Source organism: Arvicola amphibius, chromosome 12 (assembly GCF_903992535.2).
Source record: "Arvicola amphibius chromosome 12, mArvAmp1.2, whole genome shotgun sequence".
Taxonomy (NCBI): domain Eukaryota; kingdom Metazoa; phylum Chordata; class Mammalia; order Rodentia; family Cricetidae; genus Arvicola; species Arvicola amphibius.
In genome coordinates, this window is record NC_052058.2 from 91,739,253 (window position 1) to 91,767,149 (window position 27,897).

The following is a 27,897-nucleotide window of genomic DNA, read 5'->3' on the forward strand; positions in this document are numbered from 1 at the left end:
TACTACCACCATTTCTAAGGCAACATAGTTCCTAACTGTATTTAAATACTAGTCCTTCCACCCATGATCACCCCTCCTCAAGGAAACTTCTCTTTGCTACCAACAGAGACCATTACAGAAAACCACAACAGTCAAAATGCAGAGAACAGTTGGTGAGGTGCCCAGCTCCGATGGGCACATCTATTACATAACTCCTGCACCTAGGTTCACAGAACTTTGCAAAAGAGGGGATGGGAAAGCTATGAAAAAGCTAGGGGACCAGGAAATTTTGACTAGTTGGGATAATGTCTCTACCTCAGAAGCAGCTTCTTTGATGAGAGGTGAGGGCTCCACAGCCTCTATGCTAACCTTAATATATATCATTCCATCAGTTTTGTTCCTTGTTTTGTTTTGTTTGTTTTTTGTTTTTTTCAAGACAGGATTTACTCTGTGGCTTTGGAGCCTGTCCTGGAACTAGCTCTTGTAGACCATGTTGGCCTTGAACTCACAGAGATCTGCCTGACTCTGCCTCCCAAGTGTTGGGATTAAAGGCTTAGACCACCACCGCCTGGCCAGTTTTGTTCCTCTAGAATTGCCAATGCACTCATCCAGTGAAGGCTACATTTGGAGTTGTGAAGGACTAAGGCACACGCAGCTTCAAGTCTTCAGCACCTCTTAGTAAAATAGCACCTTCAGTTGCAGATCTCTATAGTATACACCTTAATAATTATCTTAGTTAGGGTTTCTGTTGCTGTGACAAGACACTATGACCAAAAAGCAAGTCGGGGAGGACAGGGTTTATTAAGCTTACACTTCAGCATTGCTGTTCATCACTGAAGGAAGTCAGGACAGGAACTCAGACAGGACAGGAACCTGGAGGCAGAAGCTGTTGTAGAGGCCCTTAAGGGGTGCTGCTTACTGGCTTGCTTCCCATGACTTGCTCAGCTCACCTGCTTATAGACCCCCCAGGACCAACAAGCCCAGGGATGGCACCACCCACCATGGGCTGGGCCAGCTGGATCTCATGGAGGCATTTCCTCAGCTGAGGCTCCTTCCTCTGATGACTCTAGCTTGTGTCAGGTTGACACGCAAAACCACCCAATACAATAGTAATAAAATATTAATTTGGTCCTGACATTAATGTTAGCATCCTGTAAGTCTCAAAAAAGTGATATTTTAAATTTGTTTGTGCAGGTTTGCTGTGTCCTGGAGGTCCAGGACACAAGTACTGGCAAAACACAGCGCCCAGTCATCAGCACCAACGTATCAAAGGGCTGGCGATGGGGCTTATTTAATAGCAAGGAAACTATGGATTCTGTCCCAGACACACGTAAACCCAATGTGATTGATGGTCCCATCAGGAATTCAAGGCCAGCCTGGGCTACGTGAGACCCTATCTCAGTAAAAATCAAGAATGTCAAATGTTTTGCAGATTTTACTGTGTCAGGAGGATCCGGAAAGTATGCCTCCTCCTTCAGCAGAATTTATCTGTCTTTGACTTGTTAAAAATATGTGTATTTCCCATCCAGGTACTAACCAGGCCCGACTGTGCCTGGGACCGGCGGGCTGTAGAGGGAGCGAGCAGACCAACGCGCCAATGGCGGCAGCAGGGTGCGGGCGACAGGTTCAATAAAAACAAAACAAAACAAAACAAAAATATGTGTGTATACACATGTGCATGCTGGTGTTTACAGAAGGCAGCAGAGGGTTTCAAATCCCCTGGAGCTGTCGGTGCTGAGAGGCCAAGGCGGGCGGGTCTCTGCAGAGTTCTCTTAATCTCTGAGCCATCTCGCCAGCCCTCCATCTAACTTTTAGAGGGCTCTCTCCTGCGGTTTGTTTACAGTTTATTTCCTGCAGCTAGACAGTTCAGAGAGGCTTAGCTGAATGACTTTTCCCCTTTCACAGTGCCTTATTCTTACCTCCCAATACTAGGAAACTATACGAAAACCACAAAAACATGAAAAAAGTATATTCCTTTTTTGAAGTCCCTTCCACTCTTTGAAGGTTTTTTCCCATCACTTAATAAATCTACATTTGCGCTGCGAAAAAGAGAGACGGGGGGAGAGAAAGAAAGGAAGGAAAGAAACGAATAGAAAAGGAAGGTGAAAACTCCACCACGACACAGACGCAAACAACTTCCCACCTCCAGAAGTCAAAACAACCTGAGGGTGGGCGAGACTACATAGCGCATGTGCAAAAAGCTTCACCGACTCTACATTTGGCGCGAAATTCGCGTGTGGTGGGAGGGGCTCTGGACTGAACCGCCATTGATTGGACAGGTTTGGCGCGAAATACCCCAGCTCCTACTCCATGATTGGCTGGGGTGAGAGGGCGGGGCCTGGCGGAGGAGCGCGCGAAGGGGCCGTGCGGAAGGAGCGGCGCGTGGAAGCTGCGGCCTGTCTTCTGTGGTGGTCTTTCCTCAGCGGTTTGTACTCTCAGCGCTGCCATGGACCTCGCGGCGGCCGCCGAGCCCGGCTCCGGAAGCCAGCACACGGAGGTGCGCGACGAGGTGGCCGAGAAATGCCAGAAGCTGTTCCTAGACTTCCTAGAAGAGTAAGTGGCTTCTGAGCGCTGGCGGGCCGGCGGAGCCTGGGGCCGCGAGTGTTCTGGATCTGGGTGGGATGGAACCGGACCAGGCCGGAATCCAAAGCGGCGCCGAGCCCTCCCCCTCCCCCAGCGCCTTCCTGCGCCATGCTTTGCTTCTTTCTCTTTGCTTTTTCTGAGACCGGGCCTCCCCGAACTCGAGTAGGCAGAGATGGTTTTGAACTAGCGATCTTCATGCCTCCACGTCGCGAGTGCTGCGGTAACAGACGCGCATCGCCATGCCCGTTTGATGCGATGCTGGGAGCAGAACCCAGCCCTGCTATTTTATCTCAGTGCTCGCATCACAGCCCAGGGAGGCAGGGTTGGAGCGGAACCCGTTACCTCGTAAGTGTGGTTGAGCCACAGCCGGCTGCTGGGAGCTTGTAGAGCCTGCCGTGCTGCGAGCCTGGGTTTACAGAATTCTTTTTTTTTTTTCTTTTCGGGATTATGCCAGTATGTAACAAAAACTCACTGTTTTGACTTTTGGGGGGTGTGCACAAAAAGTAGCATCCTGTATTGCATTGTACAACCATCTGTATCATACCTGTTGGAAACTTTGATCTTTCCACACAGACTCTACCTATTAAATAACCAGTTTTATGCGCCCCTTTCCTAGCCTACTGATAGTTGCCAAAGCCCTGAAATGGATGACTATAGGTGCCTCGTATAAGTAGTGTGTGTGGCTAATTTTGCTAGATGTGCAGCTTACTGTAGTCAGTTTTTTTTTTAAGGCAGAGTAAAATTACATGGCATGTATATAACTATCATATATTGTTTATCTGTTTTTCTTTGGGCTACTTGAACAGAACTGCTCTCTTCTGAAATTCTGCTATACTTAAAACTGATTTAAATTCCATTTTCCTACTTTTGGTAATGTTCTTGGCAGTCAGTACAATCCAACTCAAGACTTGGTGAAAGTATAAACCAATGATCTCAACCCATGGGTCTTCAACACCTTGGGACTAGCATATCAGATTGCAATTAGTACCTGTACCAAAATTGCAGTTATGAAGTAGCAACGACATTTTATGGTTGAGGGTCACCACAACATGAGGAACTGTATTAAGCAATCACAGCATTAGGAAGGTTGAGAACCACTTCTATAAACCTTTCAGACAATAAGCAGTAGCTACTTCTTCCCTTGTGAGTGCAGTAGGCCTGCTGTTCTCCAGATGCTTTCCCCTGTCAGCTCTGACATTCTTGGCCCTCTAGCCACCCTACCACCTCACAAAGGTGTTAGAAAGGTTCCTTTCAGCAGATAATAAAAGTGCTTTCCCAGGGCACACCTTTAATGAGCAGAGACAGGCGGATCTCAGAGTGTAAGGCCAGCCTGGGCTACACAGAGAGACCCACCTCGGAAAAACAAAACAAAGAAGTACCTTCACCTTTACTTGGTAGGTCATGTCGAAGCTCAGTATAAACAACACTTTGGTTCACAGAAACAGCTTTGGTTTTGTTTATGGAATAAAATCCACCTTTTTTCTTTGTCTCCTTAATTTTTGTTTTGTTTTTCAAGGCAGGGTTTCTCTGTGTAGCCCTGGCTATCCTAAAACTCAGTAGACCAGGCTGGCCTTGAACTCAGAAATCCACCTGCCTCTGCTTCCTGAATGCTGGCACTAAAGGTGTGCACCACCGCCCAGCTACTACTAACTTTTCTATTGCAGTTTCATTCTCCAACCACTATCAGTCACTGTAGGTGGTCCTATCACCTGTTTTATTTTTGGTTGCTTGCTTGTTTTCTTAATGTGTTGGGGAAGGAACCCAGGGTCTGATACATGCTAGACAAACATTCTGCTACTGAGCTATATCTCTAGCGTCCACCCTCATTTGTGTGTTTATTTGACAGGGACTTATGGTGTTGTCTTGTCTGTCTGGAATTGACGGAAATCATTCTTTGTGCTGGGATTTAAGGAGTTCACCACAGTACACAGCTTCCTAGGCCTTTTTTGACTCTTACTTTGAGAAAAGGTCCCTCTAAGTTACCTAGATGGTCCTGGAACTTCCAATTTTCCACTTTTAGCCTGTACAGTAATTAGTGTTACAGGCCTGCACTACCAAGCCCATCCACTTTTTTTCATGAATGTAACTTTTAATGACTTTCAAGGAATAATTCCAATGTTACTTTTACATATGAATCTTTATTATTATAGATATTCCTTTAGGCATAATTGTATTTCTGGCACTTCTCATCAAAAGAAATATTTGTTTGTGTTTTGTCTCCTAAGAATGCCAACCCTAGGCAGGAAAAACACTGCCTTTCTTATGCCTTTAGGTATCAGATGTAATGCTTTATACTTGGGTCTGTCTAAAATAAACATTTTAGAAGAATTTGAGCCTGATGTAGTTAGAAGAGGAATAATTTTGCCTCAAAACAAAACCTGATCTACATAGTATATAAAAAGAACAGAAAATATATTTGTATGCTATTCTCTTTTACCTTTGGTTGGGAAGTCACCAGCTTTACTTTATGTGTTTACATTTCCTTGGGGTCTTTAGCAGTGATACCTCATTTCTCTGTATGCTGGTGTTTGTTTTGCTTGCTTTAAATTTTTTTGTGGTCTTGGGGATTAGATCTATGGCTTCATGTATGTTAGGCAAGCACTCTAGCACTGAACTACATTCCCAGCCTCTATTCTGCTTCTTAAATAATGACTAACGGAAATTTAATCTTTGAATTTTTAGCTCCATTTCCTAACTGCCAGATCTTAATTACACGTAACAATAATATTAAAAACCTGTTATTTTGAAAATGTTAAATCATCCAAGCGGTCAAGTGAATCTCTGAGCCAGCCTCACCTACAGAGCGAGTTTCAGGATAGCCAGGGCTATGCAGAGAAATCTTGTCTTGGGGGAAAAAAAAGTAAGTTTAGAAAAGTAATTTGCTTCAAGTTATGGAAATACTGGGTGTGGATGGATGTCTCTGAACCTAAAGCTGATGCCCATTAACCAATATACCAAGTTACCTAGTGTGCATTCTTCTTCTTCTTCTTCTTCTTCTTCTTCTTCTTCTTCTTCTTCTTCTTCTTCTTCTTCTTCTTCTTCTTCTTCTTCTTCTTCTTCTTCTTCTTCTTCTTGTTAGTTTCTCTGTTTAATGTGTTAGTTTCTCTGTTTCAGGTTTCAGGGTAGTGATGGAGAAATTAAATATTTGCAGTTTGCAGAGGAGCTGATTCGTCCTGAGAGAAACACACTAGTTGTGAGTTTTGCAGACCTGGAACAATTTAACCAACAGCTTTCTACCACCATTCAGGAAGAGTTCTATAGGTAAGAGCATGCTCATTTTTCCTTTGAATAGACATGAAGCCGGAAAAACCAGCTTCTTGCCCTGGATGTGTTCCCTGTAAGAAAGAAGGGCATTTGTCACAGTATTACTTCCTTCTAAGGAGAGACCCTTTGGTACAAGTGGTTCCATTAACATAGGCTTTTGTAGAGCTTGGGTTTCCTTATGTCAGATGTTAAAAAAACAGTTATTTTCTATAGTTTTCCCAAGAAGAAAATGTTTGCTTTGTGTTATACATTTAGTTACTTAGTTCAATTGGGCCGCCTCCCTCCCTCCCTCCCCCCCCCCTCTTTTTTTTTTGGTTCGTTTTGTTTTGAAATAGGATTTCCCTACATAGCCCTGTCTATCCTAGTACTTGCTCTGTAGACCAGGCTGGCTTCAAACTCACAGAGATCTGCCTGCCTCTGCCTCCCGGAATGCTAGTAGTAAAGGTGTGTGCTTTCTCATTTTATTTGATCATAACTATCCTGTTTCACTCCTGGAATAGGTACTTAGAGTAACTGTAGTAAGTCCTGGTTTTACTTTTTCAGATAGGGTCTCACCATGGTGCTTCTCAGGTTGACCTTGAATTCTTGGCTGAAGATCTTGCCTCAGCTTCCTGAACAGCTGGAATCTCAAGCACATACCACTTATGGCTACTTAAAGGGATCTTTATAGCAATAATGTTATTGGTTTTGTTAAAAAAATTTAATTTTTCTGGTTATGGAAGTAATGTATTATCTCTTTTTTTATGGTTTATTTAACTTTTATTTTATGTGCATTGGTGTGAAGTGTCAGATCCCCTGGAACTGGATCTTCAGACAGTGTGAGCTGCCATGTGGGTGCTGGGAATTGAACCCGGGTCCTCTGGAAGAGCAGTCAGTGTTCTTAACCACTGAGCCATCTTTCCAGCCCCTGTATTATCTCTTTTAAAGTTTTATTTATAAGGGATGTGTGCCCTTGTACATGTGTGCAATTCATAACAGTTTACAGGAACCAGTTCTGTCCTTCCTCCTTGTAGGTCTTAGGGCTTGAACACAAGTTCTCAGCCTTGGTGACAGCACCCTTACCCACTTTTCCATCTTGACAACCCATGTGTATCTAATATTTTTTTTAAAGTAAAGAAAAGTAAGGAGAAAAACCAAATTACTTTTCTGTTCTTAACTTTACCACTCATTGGCAGCCATTCTTTGCTGGTTTGTTGAAGCAAGCATCCAAAGCCTCTGATGTCTGCAAGTACAGAGTTTACAAAGATCTTACTACATTTTTTTGTTTGTTTGGTTTTGGTTTTCATGACAGGGCTTCTTTATAGCCCTGGCTGTCCTGAAACTCTGTAGACCAGGCTGGCCTGCCTCTGCCTCCCAGAGTTCTAGGTTTAAAGGCGTGCGCCACCACTGCCAGGCAATCTCACTGCATTTTGATGTCTTCCTATGTGTCTATAGTTTTGGAGATAATACAGATACAGCATCCTTCCCTTTTTGACTTAGTATATAATTTTCCATATAAAATTCCTTGGATACATGTTAGTAGCTTAGGTGTGGCATTTTGTTTTGTTTGTTTTTGTTAAGACAGGACTTCAATATATACTTTGGTTGGTCTTGAACTTGTTTTGTATACCAAACTCAGATATCCCTGTGTCTGCCTCCCAAGTACTGGGATTACAGGTGTGCACCACCACATTCTAGCATAGTTTGAGTATTTTAGGGGTAGAAATAACTTCAGCTCATTTTATTTTCAACTATATATGAGAAAAACAGCTTTGCTGCCAGGCGGTGGTGGTACATGCCTTTAATCCCAGCACTTGGAAGGCAGGAATAGGCATATCTCTTGAGTCTGAGACCAGCCTGGTCTACAAAGAATTCCAGGACAAGCAGAGCTGTTATAGAGAAACCCTGTCTCCAAAAAAAAAAAAAAAAAAAAAAAAAAAAAAAAAGCTTTGTTCACAAATAATGATCTACATTTGTTCTAAATAAATCTTTGTATAAATACGGATTTTTGTCAATAGTTATAAAAGAGAAGACACATAAATTAGGAGACATCGTCCTGTTTTCATGGTGGATTGGAGTTGGGGGTACTCTGAAACTTTTTAGTTATAGCTAGTCAAGAACAGTTGAAGATAGCTCCATGGTTGAAAGTGCTTGCTGTACAAACATTGGGATCAGAGTTTATTTCCCATTACCCACATAAACCAGAGTAGTCAATAGTAACAATAACCCCAAGGCTAGGGAACAGAGAGGACAGTCCTGGGGCCTTGCTGGCTAGCAAGTGAGAGACTGTGTGTACAAAAAGCGAGGCAGGAAGTCAGCTAGTGTTGCTTTCTGGCTTCCCGTGTTTTCATGGGTTCACATACCCATATACACGAAGGGAAAAAAGAATGGCTGGAGGAGTAAGCAGTGGAGTTTACTATAAAAGCAAGCATCTGCCTTGCAGTTAGATTCTAAAGCTTGGTTATGACCAGGTGGGATGCTGTACTCTAAAAGTTGACAAACATGAAAAAGAAGGCAGTCTTGGTAAGAGTAAACTGTCACTGGTTCTGTTTGTTTTTCAGAGTCTACCCTTACCTGTGTCGAGCCTTGAAGACCTTTGTCAAAGATCGAAAGGAGATCCCTTTTGCCAAGGATTTTTATGTTGCATTTCAAGACCTGCCTACTAGACACAAGTGAGGAAGGAATCTTTTTGGGGTGAATCTCATGGGCCCTGTCATGCTATTATAATAGCTGGCTATATAATATAGAGACCACTCTTTCTTTGCTGAGTCTCAATCTTCTCTTCTGTCATGTCTTTTGTCTTGAGTTTTCTACTTTAGTCATAAAAGACAAATTTGTTGCTGTAAAAATCTTTTTACTTGGTAGTAACAGGATTGTAAGTACTTAAATACTGATGCTGTGAAGTACTTCTTGTTTGTGTGTCATTTGAAGGTAAGGTCTTGCTATGTAGCTCATGCTGGCTTCAAACACCCAAGCATCCAGTCTCTTCTTTGCATGTGCTGCCACACCCAGTTCAGATTGACACATTGAAGTTTTTAAACCCTTTACCCAGAAAATTTAGTTTGGAGAAACTTGTTTTCCCATGGAGATAGGATGGGCAGTGTGAAGTGAGGCAGATACTCAGTACTGTCAAACAGGATGTGCCTGGAGGAGGGTGTGAGAACTAAGATAGTTGCAGAAATTTGTGATTAAGGCCACTGATTGACACATGCCTAATCCCAGCACTCAGGAAGCAGAGACATGTGATCTCTTTTGTGTTCAAAACAAGCTGGTCTACAAAGTGAGTTCCAAATCAGCCAGAGATATATAGTAAAATCCTGTCTCAAAAAAGAAAAAAGTAAAAGAAATTAATGAATTTTAGAACTTTAATGAATATAGAGTCTCAGTATGTAGAGCAGCTGGCTTTGAAATCAAAGTTACCAATTTTTACAGGGATTGACTATTTTTGCCTTCCTAACAGTTAAGAGCACTGGCTGCTCTTCCACAAGATCAGATTTAGTTCTCAGAGCTCACACGTCATCTCAAAGCTGTCTGTAACTCTAGTTTCAGGACATCTAGTATCTTTAAACAAACTGACATGCAGGCAAAATACCAATGCACATAATAAAAATAAATAATAATGAAAAAGGCGTGCGCCACCATGCCCAGCTAAGCCCCCCTCCCCCCAGCTTAAATACATAACATTCTTAACCTTTTGAAATAATTTAAAAGTTTTATTCATGTGGGTGTTGTGGGTGTTTGCGTGTATTCGTGGGTCCCAAGTATGTACAGTGCCCAGAGGTACTAGATACTCTGCAGTGATATGTAGTTATGAACTGCCTGATACAGGTGCTAGGAACTGAACTGAGATCTTCTAGAATCGCAGAAAAGTACACTTGAGTTCTGCAGTCCTGAAACTAAGTATTTTTCACTAAGCTTGAGATGGCACTCCGACTAGACTGACTGGCATAAAGCACCTAAGATCTGGTTTACCCCTTCAACAACATGCTGTGGTTTCAGATGCGTGTCAAGGCATCCAGCTTTTTTATTTCTTTTCGTCTTTCATAGTCATGTTTATTTATTTAAGTTTTTGGGACAGTTTATCAACTGTCTCCCTGCCTCTACCTCCTGAATGAGTGGTGGGACTAAAGGTATATGTCACCACTGCCCGGCTCATTTTTATTTTTTTAAGGAATTTATGTTACATAAATTAGCAATGGGCATGTTGACCAAATTATTCTTTTAGGAGATTCTATGTAATAATTTGTCTCCATTCTTTTAAAGCATGTTTATCATTAATCACTCCTAATAGAAACAGAAATTATGGACTGGAGAGATGGCTCAGCAGGTAAGAGTGTGCACTGCAATTGCAGAGGACATGAGTTTGCATTCCAACATGAGTATCAGGAGGCTCACAACTGCCTGTAACTCTAGAAGGATTCAGTGTCTCTGACCTTTGAAAGCGCTTGCCCTCACATGTACTTGCCCACACAGAGACATACACTCATACATAATTAAAAATCATTTAAGACAAAAAAAACTTAAAAAGAAAAATTTCTTAGGTTTCCTACACTAAGGAAATGGAAAGTGGGCTAGGGTTGCATGTAGCTCAGTGTACAAGGTCCTAGGTTCAGTCCCCAGAACTGAAGGAAAAAGAGAGCTGGAAAGGCCGGGGAGTGATGACACATGCATTTAATCCCAGCACCTGGGAGGCAGAGGCAGGTGGATCTCTATGAGTTTGAATCCAGCTTGGTTTACAGAGTGAGTTCTAGGACAGCCAAGGCTACACAGAGAAACTGTGTCTCGGAGGAAAAAAAGAAAGCTGGAAAGGATATCTATTAATCTAACACTTGTCTTCAAACAGGATTCGTGAGCTCACTTCCTCCAGGATTGGGGTGCTCACCCGCATCAGTGGGCAAGTGGTACGCACTCACCCAGTGCATCCTGAGCTCGTGAGTGGGACCTTTCTGTGCCTGGACTGTCAGACAGTGATCAAGGATGTCCAGCAGCAGTTCAAGTACACACAGCCAAATATCTGCCGGAATCCAGTGTGTGCCAACAGGAAGAGGTTCCTGCTAGACACTAATAAATCAAGATTTGTTGATTTTCAAAAGGTATTTACTTATGTTTAGATCAGATTCATGTATGTATTTTTTAGACAAATAGATTATTAGATTAGATTCACTGCTAATACCTTTTTTTTGGTCCTTGTGATAACTTGTAGATGACAGTTTTTAAGGAATTTAAGTGTGTTTTTCCTCCCTTTACATAGTTTCTTTGTTGCATCATGAGCAAGTTTTATTCCTGAAGCTGCTCTCCTTTCTGTGAGGGAGACTACAACTCTTTCAGAAGAACTAGAGATGGAGAAATAACCAGAATTTGAATATTCACATACCTGTGGGGGATTCTAGGGAAGAACATACAACAGTATGTTTTTAATGTGCAGTAAGTGTTTCTCCCAAGAGGACCTTTCAAAGCAAGATTCAAAATTACAAGAATCAGTCTTGGTTGCACACACATTTAATCCCAGCACTTGGAGTCAGTGGTAGGTAGATCTCTGAGGCCAGTATGGTCTCCATAGCAACTTCAGGAGCGCCAAAGCTACATAATAGAAAAATAAAATTATGGGTTTTCTTCTCTGACTCCTTGTCCATTGCAGGTTATCCTGTAACAATTGTCTCCAGTGTTAGAGTAGCGAGAACAAAGGAGAATGTAATTGTTCCTTAGGCTGGGAATGCGCCTCAGTAGATAAGAATGCTGACTTAGCAGGCTCACCAGCCTCTAGTCCCAGCACTGGGGAGCTGAAGGCAGAAGGCCAGAAGATCAAGGTCATCTTTCAGTATGTAGTTGGCCATTCTGGGCCACGAGAGACTGACTGACTGACTGACTAAATAAATAAATAAATAAATAAATAAATAAATAAATAAATAAATAAAATCCCCGTGTTCCTGAAGGTGCCTACAACTGTTTCTTTGCTTTCCAGTAGGAAACATTCATTGACAAACATAGTTGTCTCCCCCTCCCCCATTAGAGGTCAGTATTGAAGTAGTTCGGTGTGGAGTTTTGTTGTCTTTTGGCGGGGGCTTTGAACAGTTTCAGTGTGTATTCCTGGCTGTCCTGGAACTCACTTTGTAGACCAGAATGGCCTCATTGACCTGCCTCTGCATTTTCAAAAAACTTCTTTGAGAAGTTTAAGGAGGGTGTGACACGGATGAAATCTTTAGTCATTTTGAAAACAGGGAGTTTAGAGTAAAAGGTAAAGTTTTTTGGGTTTTGATTTTGCTTTGTTGAGGCAGATTCTCATGTAGCCCAGACAGGTCTTGAACTCACAGTGTGGCCAAGGATGACCTGATCTTACTGCTTCCAGCTGCCAATGCTGGAATTACAGGCCTGCATCAACCCATCCAACTAAAAGTGAAGTTTTTGGAGGGGTAGGGAGGGTGGTTCCAAGATAAGATTTCTTTGTATAATAGTCCTGCCTTTCCTGGAACTTACTCTATAGACCAGGCTGACCTTGAACTCACAGAGCTTCTCCTGGGTGCTGGGATTAAAGGTGTGCACCACCTTGGTAAAAGTGAAGTTTTCTGGTAGGAGGTAGGGTGGGGTGGGGTATTTTATTTTGTTGTTTTCTTGTTATTGTTCGTTTCTGATTTTTCGAGACAGGGTTGCTTTGTAGCTTTGGAGCCTATCCTGGAACTAGCTCTTGTAGACCAGGCTGGCTTCGGACTCACAGAAATCCGCCTGCCTCTGCCTCCCGAGTGCTGGAATTAAAGGTATGCACTACTACCTCCTGGCTCAAAAGTGAATTTTTAAAAGAATTCTTTTTATCTTATCTATGAGTGGTTTTTGTTTGTTGGTGTGTGTGTATACCACATGCATATAATGCCCACAGAGGCCAGAAGAGGTCAGGTTCTGTGTTACAGGAGTTACAGATTGTCCTAGTGAGATTCTATTGCTGTGATGAAACATGACCAAAAGCAACTTGGGAAGGAAAGTGTTTATTTATTTTAGCTTAAGTTCTAGTCCATCATAGAAGAAAGTCAGGACAGAAACCTAGAGTCAGGAACTGAAGCAGAAGGCATAGAGCAATGGTTCTCAACATGTTGGTCGTGACCCCTTTCGGGGGGGGGGGGTCAAATGATACTTTCACAGTAATCACTTAAGACCATCAGAAATCATAAATATTTGAATTATAATTTATAGCAACAGCAGAAATACAGTTATAAAGTAGGAACAAAGATAATTATATGGTTGGCAGTCACTACAACATGAACTATATTAAAGGCTCAAAGCATTAGGAAGGTTGAGAACCACTGCCATAGAGGAATGTTGCTTACTGTTTTCCAAGGCTTGGTCATCATGGTTCTACAACCCAAGACCACCTGCCAAGGGGTGGCCCAACTCACTGTGGTCTGTGCGTTCCAACATCAATCATTAATCCGGAAAATGCCCCACAGGCTGCCTACCAGGCCTGAATGATAGAGGCATTCTTCTAATTTAGGAACTCTTGCCAGATAGCTCTTGCTTGTGTTAAAGTGATAAAATAACCAGGAAGAAGATGATTGTAAGCCTACATGTGGGTGCTAGGAATCAATTCTGATCCTCTTCAAAAAGTGTTCTTAACTACTGAGCCACCTGTCCAGTCCTGATAGATTAATCTCTTAACCAATTGAGCTATTTGCCTAAAAGTTTTAGGGTGCAAGATTTTTGTGTGCAAAGCAGACAGTGCTGAACCATCTCTCCAGCACTAGTAGATGTCACTGCTTAGCCATTTGAACTATTTGACTAAAAGTAGTTTTAGGGCACAAAACTCTACTCGTTCATTTACTTTTATGCATGTGGGTGTTTTGCTTGCATGTATGTCTACGTACCATATTCATGTAGTGTCTACAGAAACCAGAAGAGGACATTGGAGCCTCTGGGACTGGAGTTGTTGATGCTTATGACCCTTAATTCCTGCTAGGAATTAAATCCAAGTCCTGGAAGAGCAACCAGTGCTCCTAACCACTAAGACATCTCTTCAGCTTCTGTTACAACTTATTGAATGAATATTGGTTTATGTCAAACATCTCCAGGGCAGGGCCTGTGGAGATAGTTTAGTTGGTAACTTGTTTGTCACACAAACTGGGAGAGACATGTATTTGTTCCCAGTACCCACATAAAAGACCAAATGTGAGCCAGGCAGTGGTGGTGCACACCTTTAATCCCAGCACTTTGGGAGGCAAAAGCAGGGAGATCTCTGTGAGTTTGAAGCTAGTCTGATCTACAGAGTGAGTTCCAGGACAGCCAGGGCTGTTACACAGAGAAACCGTGTCTCAAAAAGAAAAAAAAAAGGCCAAATGTGGTGTCTCTGTTCAGAGGAGGGAGAAACAACCAGATCTCTAAAGCTAAAGGGTCAACCGTTGTAGCTAAAGTGGCAAATGCCAGGCCGGTGAGACCCTGTCTTTAAAGAGGTGGATGATGCCTGAGGAGTGGCACCTGAGGTAGGGCTCTAGCCTCCTTCACACACATATGAAGAGAAAAGTATACACAGAGGCTGGGATATGTGGGCAGTCATAGTCGTGGATTTCAGTCGCACAATGTATAAAGGCATCTCTTACTTTTGCTGGTGGTCTTGATATAGGTTCGTATTCAAGAGACTCAAGCGGAACTTCCCCGAGGAAGTATCCCCCGAAGTTTAGAGGTCATCCTGAGAGCTGAAGCTGTGGAGTCAGCCCAAGCTGGTGACAAGTGTGACTTCACAGGGACATTGATAGTTGTACCTGATGTTTCCAAGCTTAGTATACCAGGTCAGTAATTTGTTGTTCAGATATAACCAATCCTGGTCTGCTCCTCAGAATATCTGGTTTCTTGAATCTTCTGTGTGACATTTCTGGCTACCAGTCAGGGTGAGTATGGATGTATGAAGAGATTAAAGAATTGATTTTTCTATGAAAGGTGCTGCTTCAGCTTTGGTTTATTCAATAAATTAGTTCTTATTAGCCCCTTTAGTATTTGAACTGTGAAATACCTTATCCCTTTCTTACAGGAGCACGTGCAGAGACTAACTCTCGAGTCAGTGGAGTTGATGGATATGAGACAGAAGGCATTCGAGGACTCCGGGCCCTTGGTGTCAGAGATCTGTCATACAGGCTGGTCTTCCTTGCCTGTTATGTTGCACCAACCAACCCAAGGGTGAGTTTTATTTTTACTTATTTATTTGTTTGTTTGTTTACTGTGCTAGGAATTAAGCACAGGGTTTTGTGCCTGCTAGAAATGAATTCGACTATATCCCTAACCCTAGTGGTGAGATTTACTAAGATAGCAGAGCTTGATAGAGCTTTTTGCTGAGGCTCATTTTCATGTCAATGATGAACTTCCTATTATAGCTCAGAGTAACATAAAACAATAATTGCCTTTGTTTTCCTCACTGGGTAAATGACAAGCCCTTAAATCCCTTTATTAACTGAAGTCTTGCTAGTTTCGGGATTATAGTCAAACCACAACTTTGACCTCCCTAGCAATTTCATTCTAATGAAAGTGAAATTTCTTTTCCTTTACATTGTTTTGGCTCTTTGTAATGTTTTTTGTTTTGTTTTTCTTCTACTCAGTTTGGAGGGAAAGAACTCAGAGATGAGGAACAGACAGCTGAGAGCATTAAGAACCAAATGACAGTGAAGGAATGGGAAAAGGTGTTTGAAATGAGTCAGGACAAAAACCTGTACCACAACCTCTGTACCAGCCTCTTCCCTACTATCCATGGTAAGAACTGTTTGTAACAGAAACTTGCAATGAGTAGGAAACTTTCCATGGGTGGTAGTGGTTTAGGGGTCTTCATATTGGGACTGAGATCACTGGGTGCTCTTATGGAGAACCTGAGGTTTCATTCACAGCACCCATATAGAGACTCACAACTGTCTGTAACTCGAGTTCTAGGAGATCCAGTGCCTTCCGGCTTCTGAGGGCACCAAGCTGTATGTGGAATATAGACATATATGCAGCCAAAGCACCAATACACTTAAAGTAGATCAGAAGGTATGGGTGCCCAAAGGCTAGAATGGGGCATGAGCTATTGCTCATGCAGGAGCTCAGATAACTTACTTTAGTGTGCTAATGGATAGTGGGGAGCTTGGATTCTTTACCATGTGTGATACCCAATGGGCAGGTCTTTACCTCAACTCACTTAGTTCAGAATACTATTGAGTTTTATTTTGGGATTAAGCCCCACTAACCCTCTCAGGATTCAGAAGGATGGCTACCGCAAGCAAAAACCTGACTAATAAGGTCCGAGGGTGAAATAATGAAATAAATTAGCTCACATAAGTCTTTTTTAAAAATACTTATTTATTTATTATGCATACAATATTCTGTGTGTATGTCTGCAGGCTAGAAGAGGGCAGCAGACCTCATTTACAGATGGTTGTGAGCCACCATGTGGTTGCTGGGAATTGAACTCAGGACCTTTGGAAGAGCAGGCAATGCTCTTAACCACTGAGCATGTCTCCAGCCCCCTCACACAAGTCTTTTTATCATGTCCCATTTATTCTTTCTGTGCCCTCACTAATGCTGTCTTGATGTTCCCCTTTCAATGTTCCTCTTTGATGTTTCTCTTGATATTCCTTGCTGTTCTACCCATCCCACAAGGTTTCCAGTTTGTATGCCCACACGGACATAGTTAACAATTTTCTCCTAAATAACAGTGGTACCAAGCATGCATTTCTTAGGGATAACAGGATGGGTAAAAGACTGACAAGGTAGGCACCCTATGTCTCAGAGGGGGCGTGGCTGTGAAGTTACCCAGCAGACACTGGGAGGATTAGGATAGAGCTTGGCCCTCCATGCTAAGCACCAGGATGCTGTATCTGCTGGCACCCAGGTGAGAAGGAATTACTTTCTCTGGGGCTGGTTTAGTGAACCAACCTTTTCCTGTATATTTTAGGGGTAAAGGTACAAACAGTTAATTTCCTAGACTAAGACCTGTGTCAAGTGAAAAGTGAAGTAAGTACAGAATATTAATATCTCGTTAGGGTAGATCAAAGGCCAGTAGGTTATTCTCTCCTAAGTCAGCTGTTAGAGAATTAAGGGCCACCCAGATCTGTGTATCAGTAAGAGCAGACATACTGTCTCTCCTGCTCAGGGCTCCTTTCTTGTCAATAAGGATAATTGTGAGGGTCCAGCTTTTTGTAGATTTGACTATGAGAACAAAGGTTTGACTGAGTGAATGCTTTCACACCAGGGCCCTGTGATGTGGAAGAGGTCATTCAGTTGCCTATACAGGAAGAAATTATCTCAACAAATGATTTATACACTGCTAATGAATCCCATTATGGAAGGGAGAAGAGCCATGACTTCACAAGATTTCACAGAATTGATAGTGACTATCTAAAAGACAGGTGTTCCCAAAGCTTTGTAAATCAGGATTCTCATTGGAGTACACTCCCATGAGTCTGTCTAATGATCTATCAGCTGTACTTTTACTTTATAATGCTTGTGGCTCACAGCAGAATACAAGAGAGAAAAGCAGGGAGGAGGCAGAATACTCTATGTCCTTATCTTGAGTTACAGGCCTTTAATTCCATAGTTATTCCTTAAAATTCAAGTCATAGTAGGTGTCTGTAGTCCCGCCTTTCCTTCAAGGAAGAGGTTGACCCAGGAGGATGCATGTGAGTTTGAGTATAGCCTAGGCTCTATCTATCTATAAACTTCTTTATTTTTTAAAAAGTGTCTATTCATGCCTACTTCAAAAGTAGAAAATTAAATTCCATCTCCTTTATTTGAGACAAGTTCTCATTACATAGTCTTTGTTGTCCTAGAACTATGTAGACCATGCTAGCCTTGTACTCAGAGGGCTGGAATTAAAGGTTTAATCCACCACAGCCAACAGGTTCCATCTCAGTTTTTATTGTTGTTTATAGGCTGTCCTTGAATTTGAGGGATTCCCTGGTCTCTGCCTCCCACGTGCTAGGATTAAAGATGTCACCACACCCAGTTAGGTTCCCTCTTAAAATAAGGAATGTCAAAATCTTTGTGGACTATTTAAAACTCATATCCTCAATACATTTTGTTTCATAAGTCAGTTTTGTTATAGAATGGATTTTTAGTTTTCTGTTTTTGTATGTGTATGCATACATGTACCAGACGTCAACCTCAAATGATGTCCTCAGCAGCTGTTCACCTTGTGGTTTGTTTTGTGTCTTCATTAGTCTGCAGCTCTCCAAGTAATCAAGGCTGTCTGGTCAGCAAGCCCACTAATCTCCTATCTTCCTCAGCACTGGGTTTACAAGTATGAGCCACTATACCTGACTTTTCATATGTTTTCGAGGAATTGAACTCAGGTCCTCAGGCTTGCCTAGCAAGCACTTTACCAAATGAGCTATCTCTCAAGCCATTAATTTTCTTTTTTGTTGTTGTGATTTGGTTGATTGGCTTAGTTTGGTTTTTCAAAACCTAGCTGTCCTGTAACTTGGTTTATAGACTAGACTGGCCTCGAAATCACGGAGATCTGCCTATCTCTGCCTCCCAAATGCTGGGATTAAAGGTGTGCGCCACCATCGTCCATCGTCCAGCCTTTTTTTTTTTTAAGTTTCCATGTCTATGTCATACCAGGGGAGAAGGTACATTTGAAACTCGGAGGACAACTTTGTAGAGTTGGTGTTTTCCTTTTGCCTTTACATGGATGAGTTCCCAGTATCCAATTCTGGTCTTCTGGCTTATGAAGCAGGGATCTTTACCTGCTGAGTCATCTTACCATTCTCCTGAAAAATGAAGTTTTTCTCTGGAACTTTTCTTTTCAGGCAATGATGAAGTAAAACGTGGTGTCTTATTGATGTTGTTTGGTGGTGTTCCTAAGACAACAGGGGAAGGGACCTCTCTTCGTGGGGACATAAATGTTTGTATTGTTGGTGATCCAAGTACAGCTAAAAGCCAATTCCTCAAGTAAGTGCCTACCTGAAGTAGTATAGTGGGAAAAGCAATGAGTGTGTGTGCTTGTAGGCCAGCTATGCTACCAAAACTGTCAGTGTCCGTTCCTGTTTTTGTTTTTAAGACAAGGTCTGTATATAGCATATGTCACTGTGCCCAGCCTAGAACATTTATAGTTGTTTTATGATTATTTTAAGTGTATCACAGGTTGAATTTTGTTTTGTCTTTGATATGCTGGGATTTAGTCCAGGCCCTTGTATATACTACCCTATAAGCAAGATCCTCATCCCTAAGCTGAATTTTAGATTTGAAAAGTGATAGTTACGTTTAAAGAATTCTATTTTTCTATTCACTGTTACCTATTATGACCGCATTGTATTTTACATGTATGGTTTTCTTAGACCTTTCTTTGCTACATTTATTTGTATGTGAGGTGCACACAGAGCTCGGAAGACAACATGCAGGACTAACTTCTCTCCTACCTAAAGTGGGAGAACTTCAATCCTTCCTGGGAATTGAACTCAGGTCATTAGGTTGGTCAGTAAGCACTTTTACTTATTTAGTCAATGGCCCTTAGATCTTTTATATAGTGTTTTCTAGCGTCTTTGTTGAAATGTAATTTATGCATCATGAAATTCATTTCTTTGAATTTTGCAAATTGGTGCTTCTAGTATATCAATAGTTTATAAAGTTCAACTAAGTTTAAAATGTTACTGTTACTTAGAGGGGAACCTTGTGCTTGTTAGTAGTTACTTCTTTCCCCTATAGAAAGGTATAGTGTACTGCATTGTCCCAGTCTGTTTTTTTTAAATTGGCTCATATGTGGTCTTTAGAGATAAACTTGCACTTAGCATGAAGTCATGTTGGAATTTGCATCAGTATTTTGTTTCCTTCTCTGGCTAAATAATGCATGATTACCACATGGTATTAGCCAGCTTCCATCATTGTGACTGATACTTAAGGTAAGCAACTTAAAGGAGAAAGGATTTACTTTTATCTCAGAGTTTTAGTTCACAATCACTTGGTTCCATTGTTCCTGGGGTTGTCAGGAAACAAAGTCAGAGTGAGGGAGAAGGAGCAGAGCTGCTCACCTCATAGCACCCAGGAAGTGGATGAAAACAGGAAAACAGGAATGGCTATGGACAAGGACCTTTCCAGATACTCTAGCAGTGACCCATTTCTCATAAATGCACCCTTTCCCCCATCTGTTTTTCACTACTTCCCAATAGTGTCAGTATATTATGAGTGCATTGAGGAATTCATTATCTTTTGATCAGATCAGGTTATCATAATAAAATCACTGGGAACCACTAGCTACATTGAAGGGGTACTGTCTGTTTATTAATCAATGAACATTGGGCTTATGTCTGTCTTCACTTTTATGCTTAGTTCTTGAATAGTGGTTTACAGGGTTTTTTTTTTTCTATCCCTTTTTGTTGTTTGCGGGAGCAGTTGGTGGTGCTTGAGATAGGGTCTCACTGTATAACCTAGGCGGGCCTCAAACTCACAGCCTCCTAAGTGATACGGCTTTTTTTTTTTTTCTGGTTTGCAATATTATTTATTTATTTATATGTGTCTTGGTATTTGGTCTGTCTATAGTCTCTGGACATGTGCATGCAGTGCCCACGGAGACCAGAAGAGGGCTTCATATCCCCTAGAATTAGAGTTTCAGACAGTTGTGGGCCAGGCAGGGTGTTATTTCTGGGAATCAAGCCCTGTTCCTCTGCAAGAGCACCCAGTGTTCTTAGTTATTGAGCCACCTCTCTGAGCCTCCCCTCCCTTTAACATATTTTTTAATATTCTTTTGGCTACCATGGTTTCTGTGTCCAAAGATGAGAGGCTGCAGGATTCAGGTCCTTCCTCAAGGCAGAAATGTGAGCAATCATCTAAACAAGTTAAAATTGAGCTAGGACTGCTTTTCTTCCCTTGGGGATTTCTGTCAAGATGATCACTTTACATAATTTCCCATAGTCTGTTTATGTAATATATTAATTTCTTGTCCTTCATGGAACATATGAATGAGCAGAAGGTGGATAGCTTGTACTTTTACATAAAAACTTATTTTGTATTAGCCACTTTTAGGTTTAGTTCAGTGACTCTAAGTACATTCAAATTTTGTAATCACTGCCGCTCTCTGTCTTGAGAACATTTTTGATCTTCTGAACAGAACCACTATACCTGTTAAACCACAATTCTCTGGTCCCCTCTAATATAAGCACCATTTTACTTTTTGTAACCCTACTATGGTGTAATACATTGAAGATTCATCATGCTGTAGTGATAAGACTGCATATTTCTCTATTTTATGCTAGTGCTGCATTTTGTTTTATACATAATGGGCCTTTTGGTTGTTTCCATTCTCCCCTGTTGCAATAGTAATACTTCTCTGAGCATTGTTATGCTGAATATCAAATACTCTGCTTTACTGTTTTGTTTTGAGACAGGGTCTTACTGTATAGCCCAGTATGGCCTCAAACTCAGTTTAAAAAGCCAAAGACATAGAGCTCCTGTCAGCTGAATTTTCTGGAACATGTAATGTGATGATGTGTTAATGAATCTTTGTGCTGCTCTTAAACAGGCATGTGGATGAGTTCAGCCCCAGAGCTGTCTATACCAGTGGCAAAGCTTCCAGTGCAGCTGGCTTAACAGCAGCTGTGGTGAGGGATGAAGAATCTCATGAATTTGTCATTGAGGCTGGAGCATTGATGCTGGCTGATAATGTAAGGACACTGTACACTACTAACCAGTCAGAATACCCTTTCACTTGCCAATAAAGATCTATTGAATTTATTAGTATGTTACTTAGTTTTATTAATCTTCATTTAATTGAAGCTGTCAATAAATTAATTAAGTTTTGTTTTTGGGTTTTTATTGTTATTTGTTTTGTTTTTTTTTTTTCAAGACAGGGTCTCACCATGTAGCTCTGGCTGTTCTGGAACTCACTCTATGAATCATACTGGCCTTGAACTCTGCCTGCCTCTGCCTCCCTAGTGTTGGGATTAAAGGCTGGTGCCACTTCACCTGGCTGAGACTGTCACTATTTGACACTTTCTGAGCATTCCTAGAATTGCTTTGACTAGACATACCAGGTTGTTCCTTTGTAGACTCTGACATCTCTAAATAGGTCCATCCATGGATACATAGAACATTATATACGTATTTGGCAAAGATCAGTTTGTGGGTATGCAAGCTTGTATTCATTGTACTTCTTCACTATTTACTTTCCCAGATGAATCAGAGTGAGTCTGTGTTTATCACTGTCCTGGAACTCCCAGAGATCTATTTACCTCTGCCTCTGCCTCTGCCTGCCACAAAGGTGTGCACCATTACACCCAGCCCAAATCTCTTGAGGCTGACGTTTAAATGTTGAGAAGAGTACATTGTCTACATATTATTAGTTTTACTTTTAGGTATTTGTTGGTTTTGCTCTTAGTTTAAATGAGTCACATGAGTATCGCTTCCAGCCCTTTGTTCTATTGGACAGTCTTGTCTAAACAGGAGTTAAGAATGTTTACATCCTGTCTTCCATTTGCCTAGGGAATGGAGAGGTCTCTGGTAGGACACTTTGTGAGTTTATTATTTTACATTTGTTTTTAGAAAGTAGTTTTGTCTGCTTTCCTCACACAAGCTAGTCAAGTAACTACTCTAACTCCAAGCTATTATCTCCAGCCCTACAAGGAAATTCCTTAATGCTAGATCTGTTTGGTTACAGGGTGTCTGTTGTATTGACGAGTTTGATAAGATGGACATGCGGGACCAAGTCGCTATTCATGAAGCTATGGAGCAGCAGACCATATCTATCACTAAAGCAGGAGTGAAGGTGTGTATCCCCTTAGTTATGGAGATTAGCATGCTAGAGATATCCACCTGGTGAAATACATTGTTTCAGTGTGTAATACTGATCTAAAATGTAAGGTACAGATGTTATTGAGAGTCCAGTGTACATATATTGCTGTGATAGAAACTAATTGCACTAGTGTAATTTTTTAGCATTTCTTCTGATTTGTCAAAATGCTTTAGAAATGTTTATCTATTGGGGGAGGGGTGCATGTGACAGAAGACAGCTTTGTGCATTTTGTTTTTTCCTTCCATTTTCACATGGGTTTCTGGGGGTCACACTCATGTCACTAGACTTTCGTGGAAGGGACTTTTACCTGCTGTGCTGTCTTGTTAACTGTGTTTGGCAAAATTTTCATAAATAAAACCCACATTCTTTGATAAACATGCTTGTTAAAACAAAAATAGCTATTGGTCCCAGTACCACAAAATACTCAAAGATAACAAATAATTTAAATGAAAAGAATTATCATACTATGACCAACATTAGAGAGAATCTTAGCTTATTAAAATCAGTAGGTTTGGTGGACAGACAGATGGCTCAGCAATTAAGAGCTTGTACTGTTCTCGCAGAGAACCCAAGTTCAGTTCCCAGAACTCACAGTGAACAGTTTATAGCTCTAGGGGTTCCAGAGCCCTCTTCTGGCTCCTACAGGATTTACATGCACATGCATGTACACAGAGACAGACATGCATACATATAATTTAAAAAATAAGTAAATAAATCTGTAAACTGTAAATTTGAAAGAAAGTAATATATTTGTTAAATTTTTTTTTTTTTTTTTTTTTGAGACAGGGTTTCCCTGTAGTTTCTAGAGCCTGTCCTGGAACTAGCTCTTGTAGACCAGGCTGGCCTCGAACTCAGAGATCCACCTGCCTCTGCCTCCCGAGTGCTGGGATTAAAGGCGTGCGCCACCACCGCCCGGCTCTGTTAAAAATTTTTAAAGTATTTCACTGGTGTATAAATTCAAGAGAAATCTTCACCTACAACTCCCAGTACAATGGGTATTAGGTATGTATTGTGGGAATACTTCACATACAAATAAGCATATGCATACAGTTCTTTCCTCCTTTTACTTAATAATTTTAAATAATTTTATTGTCAATCTTCCTATAGTTCTATAGTCCTAGTAGGTCAGTTGTGACTTACTAGCCCATGGCATTGAACCTGCATGAACCATACATTGCGTGGGTCATTTTCAGTCTTTTTGATTTTTCGAGACAGGGTTTCCCTAGCTTTAGAGCCAGTCCTGGAACTAGCTCTTGTAGGCCAGACTCGCCTTGATCTCACAGAGATCAGCCTGCCTCTGCCTCCCAAGATCTGCTCTGCCACAACTGCCTGACTTCGATTTTAGTCTTGTGTGTCACAAGATATAGTTATTGTAGTAAACTGAGTACCTACTGTATCTAGTTAAAAGGTAAATTCCCTGCAGAGTGCTGGCTAAGGGACTCATAAGAGATTACATCACCAATATAGAAGAGCTTATTGTGCTGTTATCATACTTGAGTTTTGATGATTCAGTAGGTGAAAAACCTGCTTTTTGTTGCAGAATGGAATATTTGTTTAATTATATAAAGTGTGTTATATTTGTTTATGCTACATTTGTATAACTATGTAAAGATGTGTTACATTTGTGTATGCTGCAGAATACTTAACTATGTGAAGATGTGTTGCATGCCTGCCTAAGGTACCTGATTGGTTTAATAAAAAGCTGCAGTAGTTAGACAGTAGAGGGGTAGGCTGGGATGGGAAGCAGAGAGAATAAGTAGAAAAAGGAATTTAGACTTGAGGGAGATGCCAGGGACCAACCAGCCATGCAGCTAGCTACCAGACAGACAGACATGGAGGAAGCAGGAAAGTAGGACATACAGAATGAAAGAAAAGTAAAAAGCCCGGAAGCAAAATGTAGATGAAGAGAAACAGGTTAAAATAAGGTATAAGAGCTAGTGGGACAAGCCTAAACTAAGGCCAAGCATTCATAACTAATAATAAGTCTCCATGTCATGATTTGGGGGCTGGTGGTCCGAAAAGCCTGCTGCACCATTTTACTTCCGTTTTGTTAATTGCATGAGACACAACTTTTCCTTGTATCTATATTGGCCTGTTTGGGTTTGTTCTTTAGTCTCATGGTTTTTTCTCATGGTCAGGCAACTCTGAATGCCAGGACATCCATTTTAGCTGCAGCAAACCCTGTCAGCGGACACTATGACAGATCAAAATCACTGAAACAGAACATCAGTCTGTCGGCACCTATCATGTCCCGCTTTGATCTCTTCTTTATCCTGGTGGATGAGTGCAATGAGGTAACCAACCACTTAAGCTGTTCATGTTTTCCGTTTGTGTTCAGTTTTGTGACCTTTGGTGCCCCTCGGGTGTACTACTGCTGGCCAGAGTTATTTGTGTGATAACGCACAAACAGCCCACCCTCTCCACCACCTCACAAAGTTTAGTGTGACTCATGCTGGACCTGAACTCTGTAACCCACTGTGGCCATCTTTGCGGGCTGTGCTCATTTGCTGAGCAGGGAGTTCCTCTATTTAGTAGTAACAGTGCAAAACCCTGCTTCTAAACTGACTTGAAATATTATCTAAGTAAAACTGCCTTGCTGTTGTGAATGTTTGGGGTGGGACTTGGATTTCTCCTCTTTCCCTTAACAAGTACATGAACACAGTTAACTCCTAGATAATAATGTAATGACTGAGAGGACACACTGAAGCCAGACTGATCAGTCCTGTCTCCACTACTTACTAAGTCCTTGAACAGATTATTTAACTCTTCTGGGACTCAGTTTGCTTCTATATAAAATAAAATTAATATCTTCTTTATGGGGTTTTTAGGAGGTTTGTTTCTACACATTCCTGAGGAAACAGTATCATGTAATGAGTTCCCTGTAAAAGCTCTGCTATTGTTATTTTATACTCTATTTTATGTGCATTGGTATTTGCCGGCATGGATGTCTGTGTGAGGGTGTCAGAGGCCCTGGAACTGGAGCTACAGACAAGTAGGTATGAGTTGTCTTGTTTGGTGTTGGGAATTGAACCCAAGTCCTGGAAGAACAACCAGTGCTCTGAGCCACTGAACCATTTCTCCAGTCCCTTAAAATCAATTTTTAAGTCAGCATATGCTACTAGATTTCATTATAGTTTGGGTTTTGTTTGTTTGTATTTTGAGACAGGGTCTCTATGTGGCCCCAACTATCCTGGAACTCTCTCTGTAGACTAGGCTGAAAAACCACAGAGAATCACCTGCCTCTGCCTTCCAAAATCTGGGATCAAAGGTGTGCGACCCTCAGGCTTTGTGTCATTTCCATTCACCTGTCAAACAGTAACTTTGCTCTAATTGGTTACTTACTACCACCTGTTTTTTGTTTTTGTTTTGTTTTCTAGCTTTGGAGCCTGTCCTGGAACTAGCTCTATAGACCAGGTTGGCCGCAAACTCAGAGATCTGCCTGTTTGTTGTGGCTGGTTCCCTTCTTCCCCACTAATTCTTCCTTCTGTTTTCATAGCAAATATGGTTATTAAAAGTAGTGCATTCCTTCCAGGTATATTTTTTTAAGTGGAACATCTCTAGAGGGATGATGGTTTAGTGGTTAAGAGCACTTACTGCTTTTGCAGAGGACCAGGTTCTTAACACCCATGTGGTGGCTCACAACCACCTGTAACTCCAGTTCCAGGGTATCTGAAGCCCTTTTTTGGCCATTGTGGGCACCAAGCCTGTACATGGTGCAAACACTTACACAGAGGCAAAACACCATTGGTTTTTTTTTTTTGAGATAGGGTCTCACCATAATTCTGGCTGGTTTGGAACTTGCTATGCAGGCCAGGATGGCCTCAAGATCAAAGAGATTCTGCCTCCCCAGTGCTGGGATTAAAGACATATGCCACCATACCCAGCATAAAATGTATTTATTTTTTTAATTAAAAAATTCTGTTTTGAGGACTTTGCTTGTGGGACTGTAGAGATGGCTCAACAGTTAAGAACACTTTGTTATTGCAGAAACCCAGGTACAATTCTCAGTATCCACATGATGGCTCACAAACATCTATAACTCATTTCAGGAGATCCAGTGCCCTCTTTTCACCCCAGTGCACATCAGACATGAACATAGTGCACAGGCATACATGCAGGCAAAATACTCATGCACATAGAATAAATAAATCTAAAAAAATGAAATAAATAAAAACTCTGCTCAGAATGTTGGCACCTATTAATAACTTCTTTCAGTAGCATAGAGGTTAATTTTGTCTTTGTTTCAAGGTAGGGTCTCCTGTAGTTTATATTGACCTTGAACATCTTATGTAGTTAATGTTAACTTCATTGAACTACTATTCCTGCCTCTGCATCCCAAGTACTGGGATTATAGGCATTGACTACATGCCCAGATGAGAAATCATTTGTAGCTATAAATTACCTCTGGGGTACTTTGGAGTCACCACTAACTAGGATTAATAGAAGTTATCTTCTTGTTTTAAATTAGGTGACAGATTATGCTATCGCTAGGCGTATAGTAGACTTGCATTCAAGGATTGAAGAATCGATTGACCGAGTTTATTCCCTTGATGATATCAGAAGGTATCTTCTCTTTGCCCGACAGTTTAAGCCCAAGGTAATCTGCCATGCTGTACCTGCATAAGCTGTGTGTGCGTGTGTGCATGTGTGTGTGTATGTTAAAACCATTTAAATAAATGAGTTAAGTTGAAATTAACTGAACTTGTACTTGGTTTTGGTTTTATTTTGTTTTAACTTTAGCTTTGGTTGGGTTTGTTTTTGATCTCCACTATGTAGACCAGGCAGGCTTCAAACATAATCCTGCTTTAGATTCCTACTGCTTAGTTTATAGGAAGGTGCTGATGTACCTTAATGTGTTTATCTTTTTCCTTAAATCTTTTTTAACTTGTTGCTTGAGAATTCCATACTTGAATATAATGTGTTTTGATAAATCTACCTCCCACTTCCAGACCTCACTCCTCCCATACCCCCACTACTTTCTTTCCTAACTTTGCCTGCTCCTTTTAAAACCTGCTAAGTGCACTATAATCTTAAATTTTAAGTTTTGTGTTTTGTTTGTTTTGAATACTAGTTTGTTTCTTTAGAAATAGTTGAGAGATTATTTTTAATTTGAATAATTTTATATTGTTAGATACTAATAAAAAAATCTTTGGCCAGATATTGTAGCTTACATAGTTAAACTCTGTCTAACAGTAAAATTAAGTAGGATTTTGAGTGACTTTTGTATGAAGAATGTGTGTTCACCCGGACTACATACTTGTCCCTCTGTGTACCAAGTTTCTTGTTCTTAAAAACCGAGGGCCTCTTAGGTCAGTGTATGCTGTCTTTTCACCTAAAGCCAGCATGAGTTCTTGATATGAGCCTTA

At 41.2% G+C, this 27,897-nt stretch overlaps 1 protein-coding gene across 2 annotated transcripts in view; it reads left to right on the forward strand.

Annotated features, from left to right (window-relative positions):
- The first annotated feature begins 2,346 nt into the window (after nucleotides 1-2,346).
- Mcm6 (minichromosome maintenance complex component 6) overlaps nucleotides 2,347-27,897 on the forward strand; it is a 32,265-nt gene continuing 6,714 nt past the window's right edge. The window contains exons 1-12 of one of the 2 annotated variants that reach the window (XM_038349278.1): nucleotides 2,347-2,532; nucleotides 5,677-5,823; nucleotides 8,367-8,477; nucleotides 10,649-10,898; nucleotides 14,408-14,573; nucleotides 14,813-14,958; nucleotides 15,375-15,525; nucleotides 18,558-18,699; nucleotides 21,263-21,404; nucleotides 22,397-22,504; nucleotides 24,670-24,825; nucleotides 27,000-27,128. In XM_038349278.1, the coding sequence (XP_038205206.1) occupies nucleotides 2,426-2,532; nucleotides 5,677-5,823; nucleotides 8,367-8,477; nucleotides 10,649-10,898; nucleotides 14,408-14,573; nucleotides 14,813-14,958; nucleotides 15,375-15,525; nucleotides 18,558-18,699; nucleotides 21,263-21,404; nucleotides 22,397-22,504; nucleotides 24,670-24,825; nucleotides 27,000-27,128 (1,755 nt within the window). In that variant the 5' untranslated portion in view covers nucleotides 2,347-2,425. The remainder of the gene's footprint in view (nucleotides 2,533-5,676; nucleotides 5,824-8,366; nucleotides 8,478-10,648; nucleotides 10,899-14,407; nucleotides 14,574-14,812; nucleotides 14,959-15,374; nucleotides 15,526-18,557; nucleotides 18,700-21,262; nucleotides 21,405-22,396; nucleotides 22,505-24,669; nucleotides 24,826-26,999; nucleotides 27,129-27,897) is intronic. The other variant, XM_042056052.1, reaches the window with a different exon arrangement.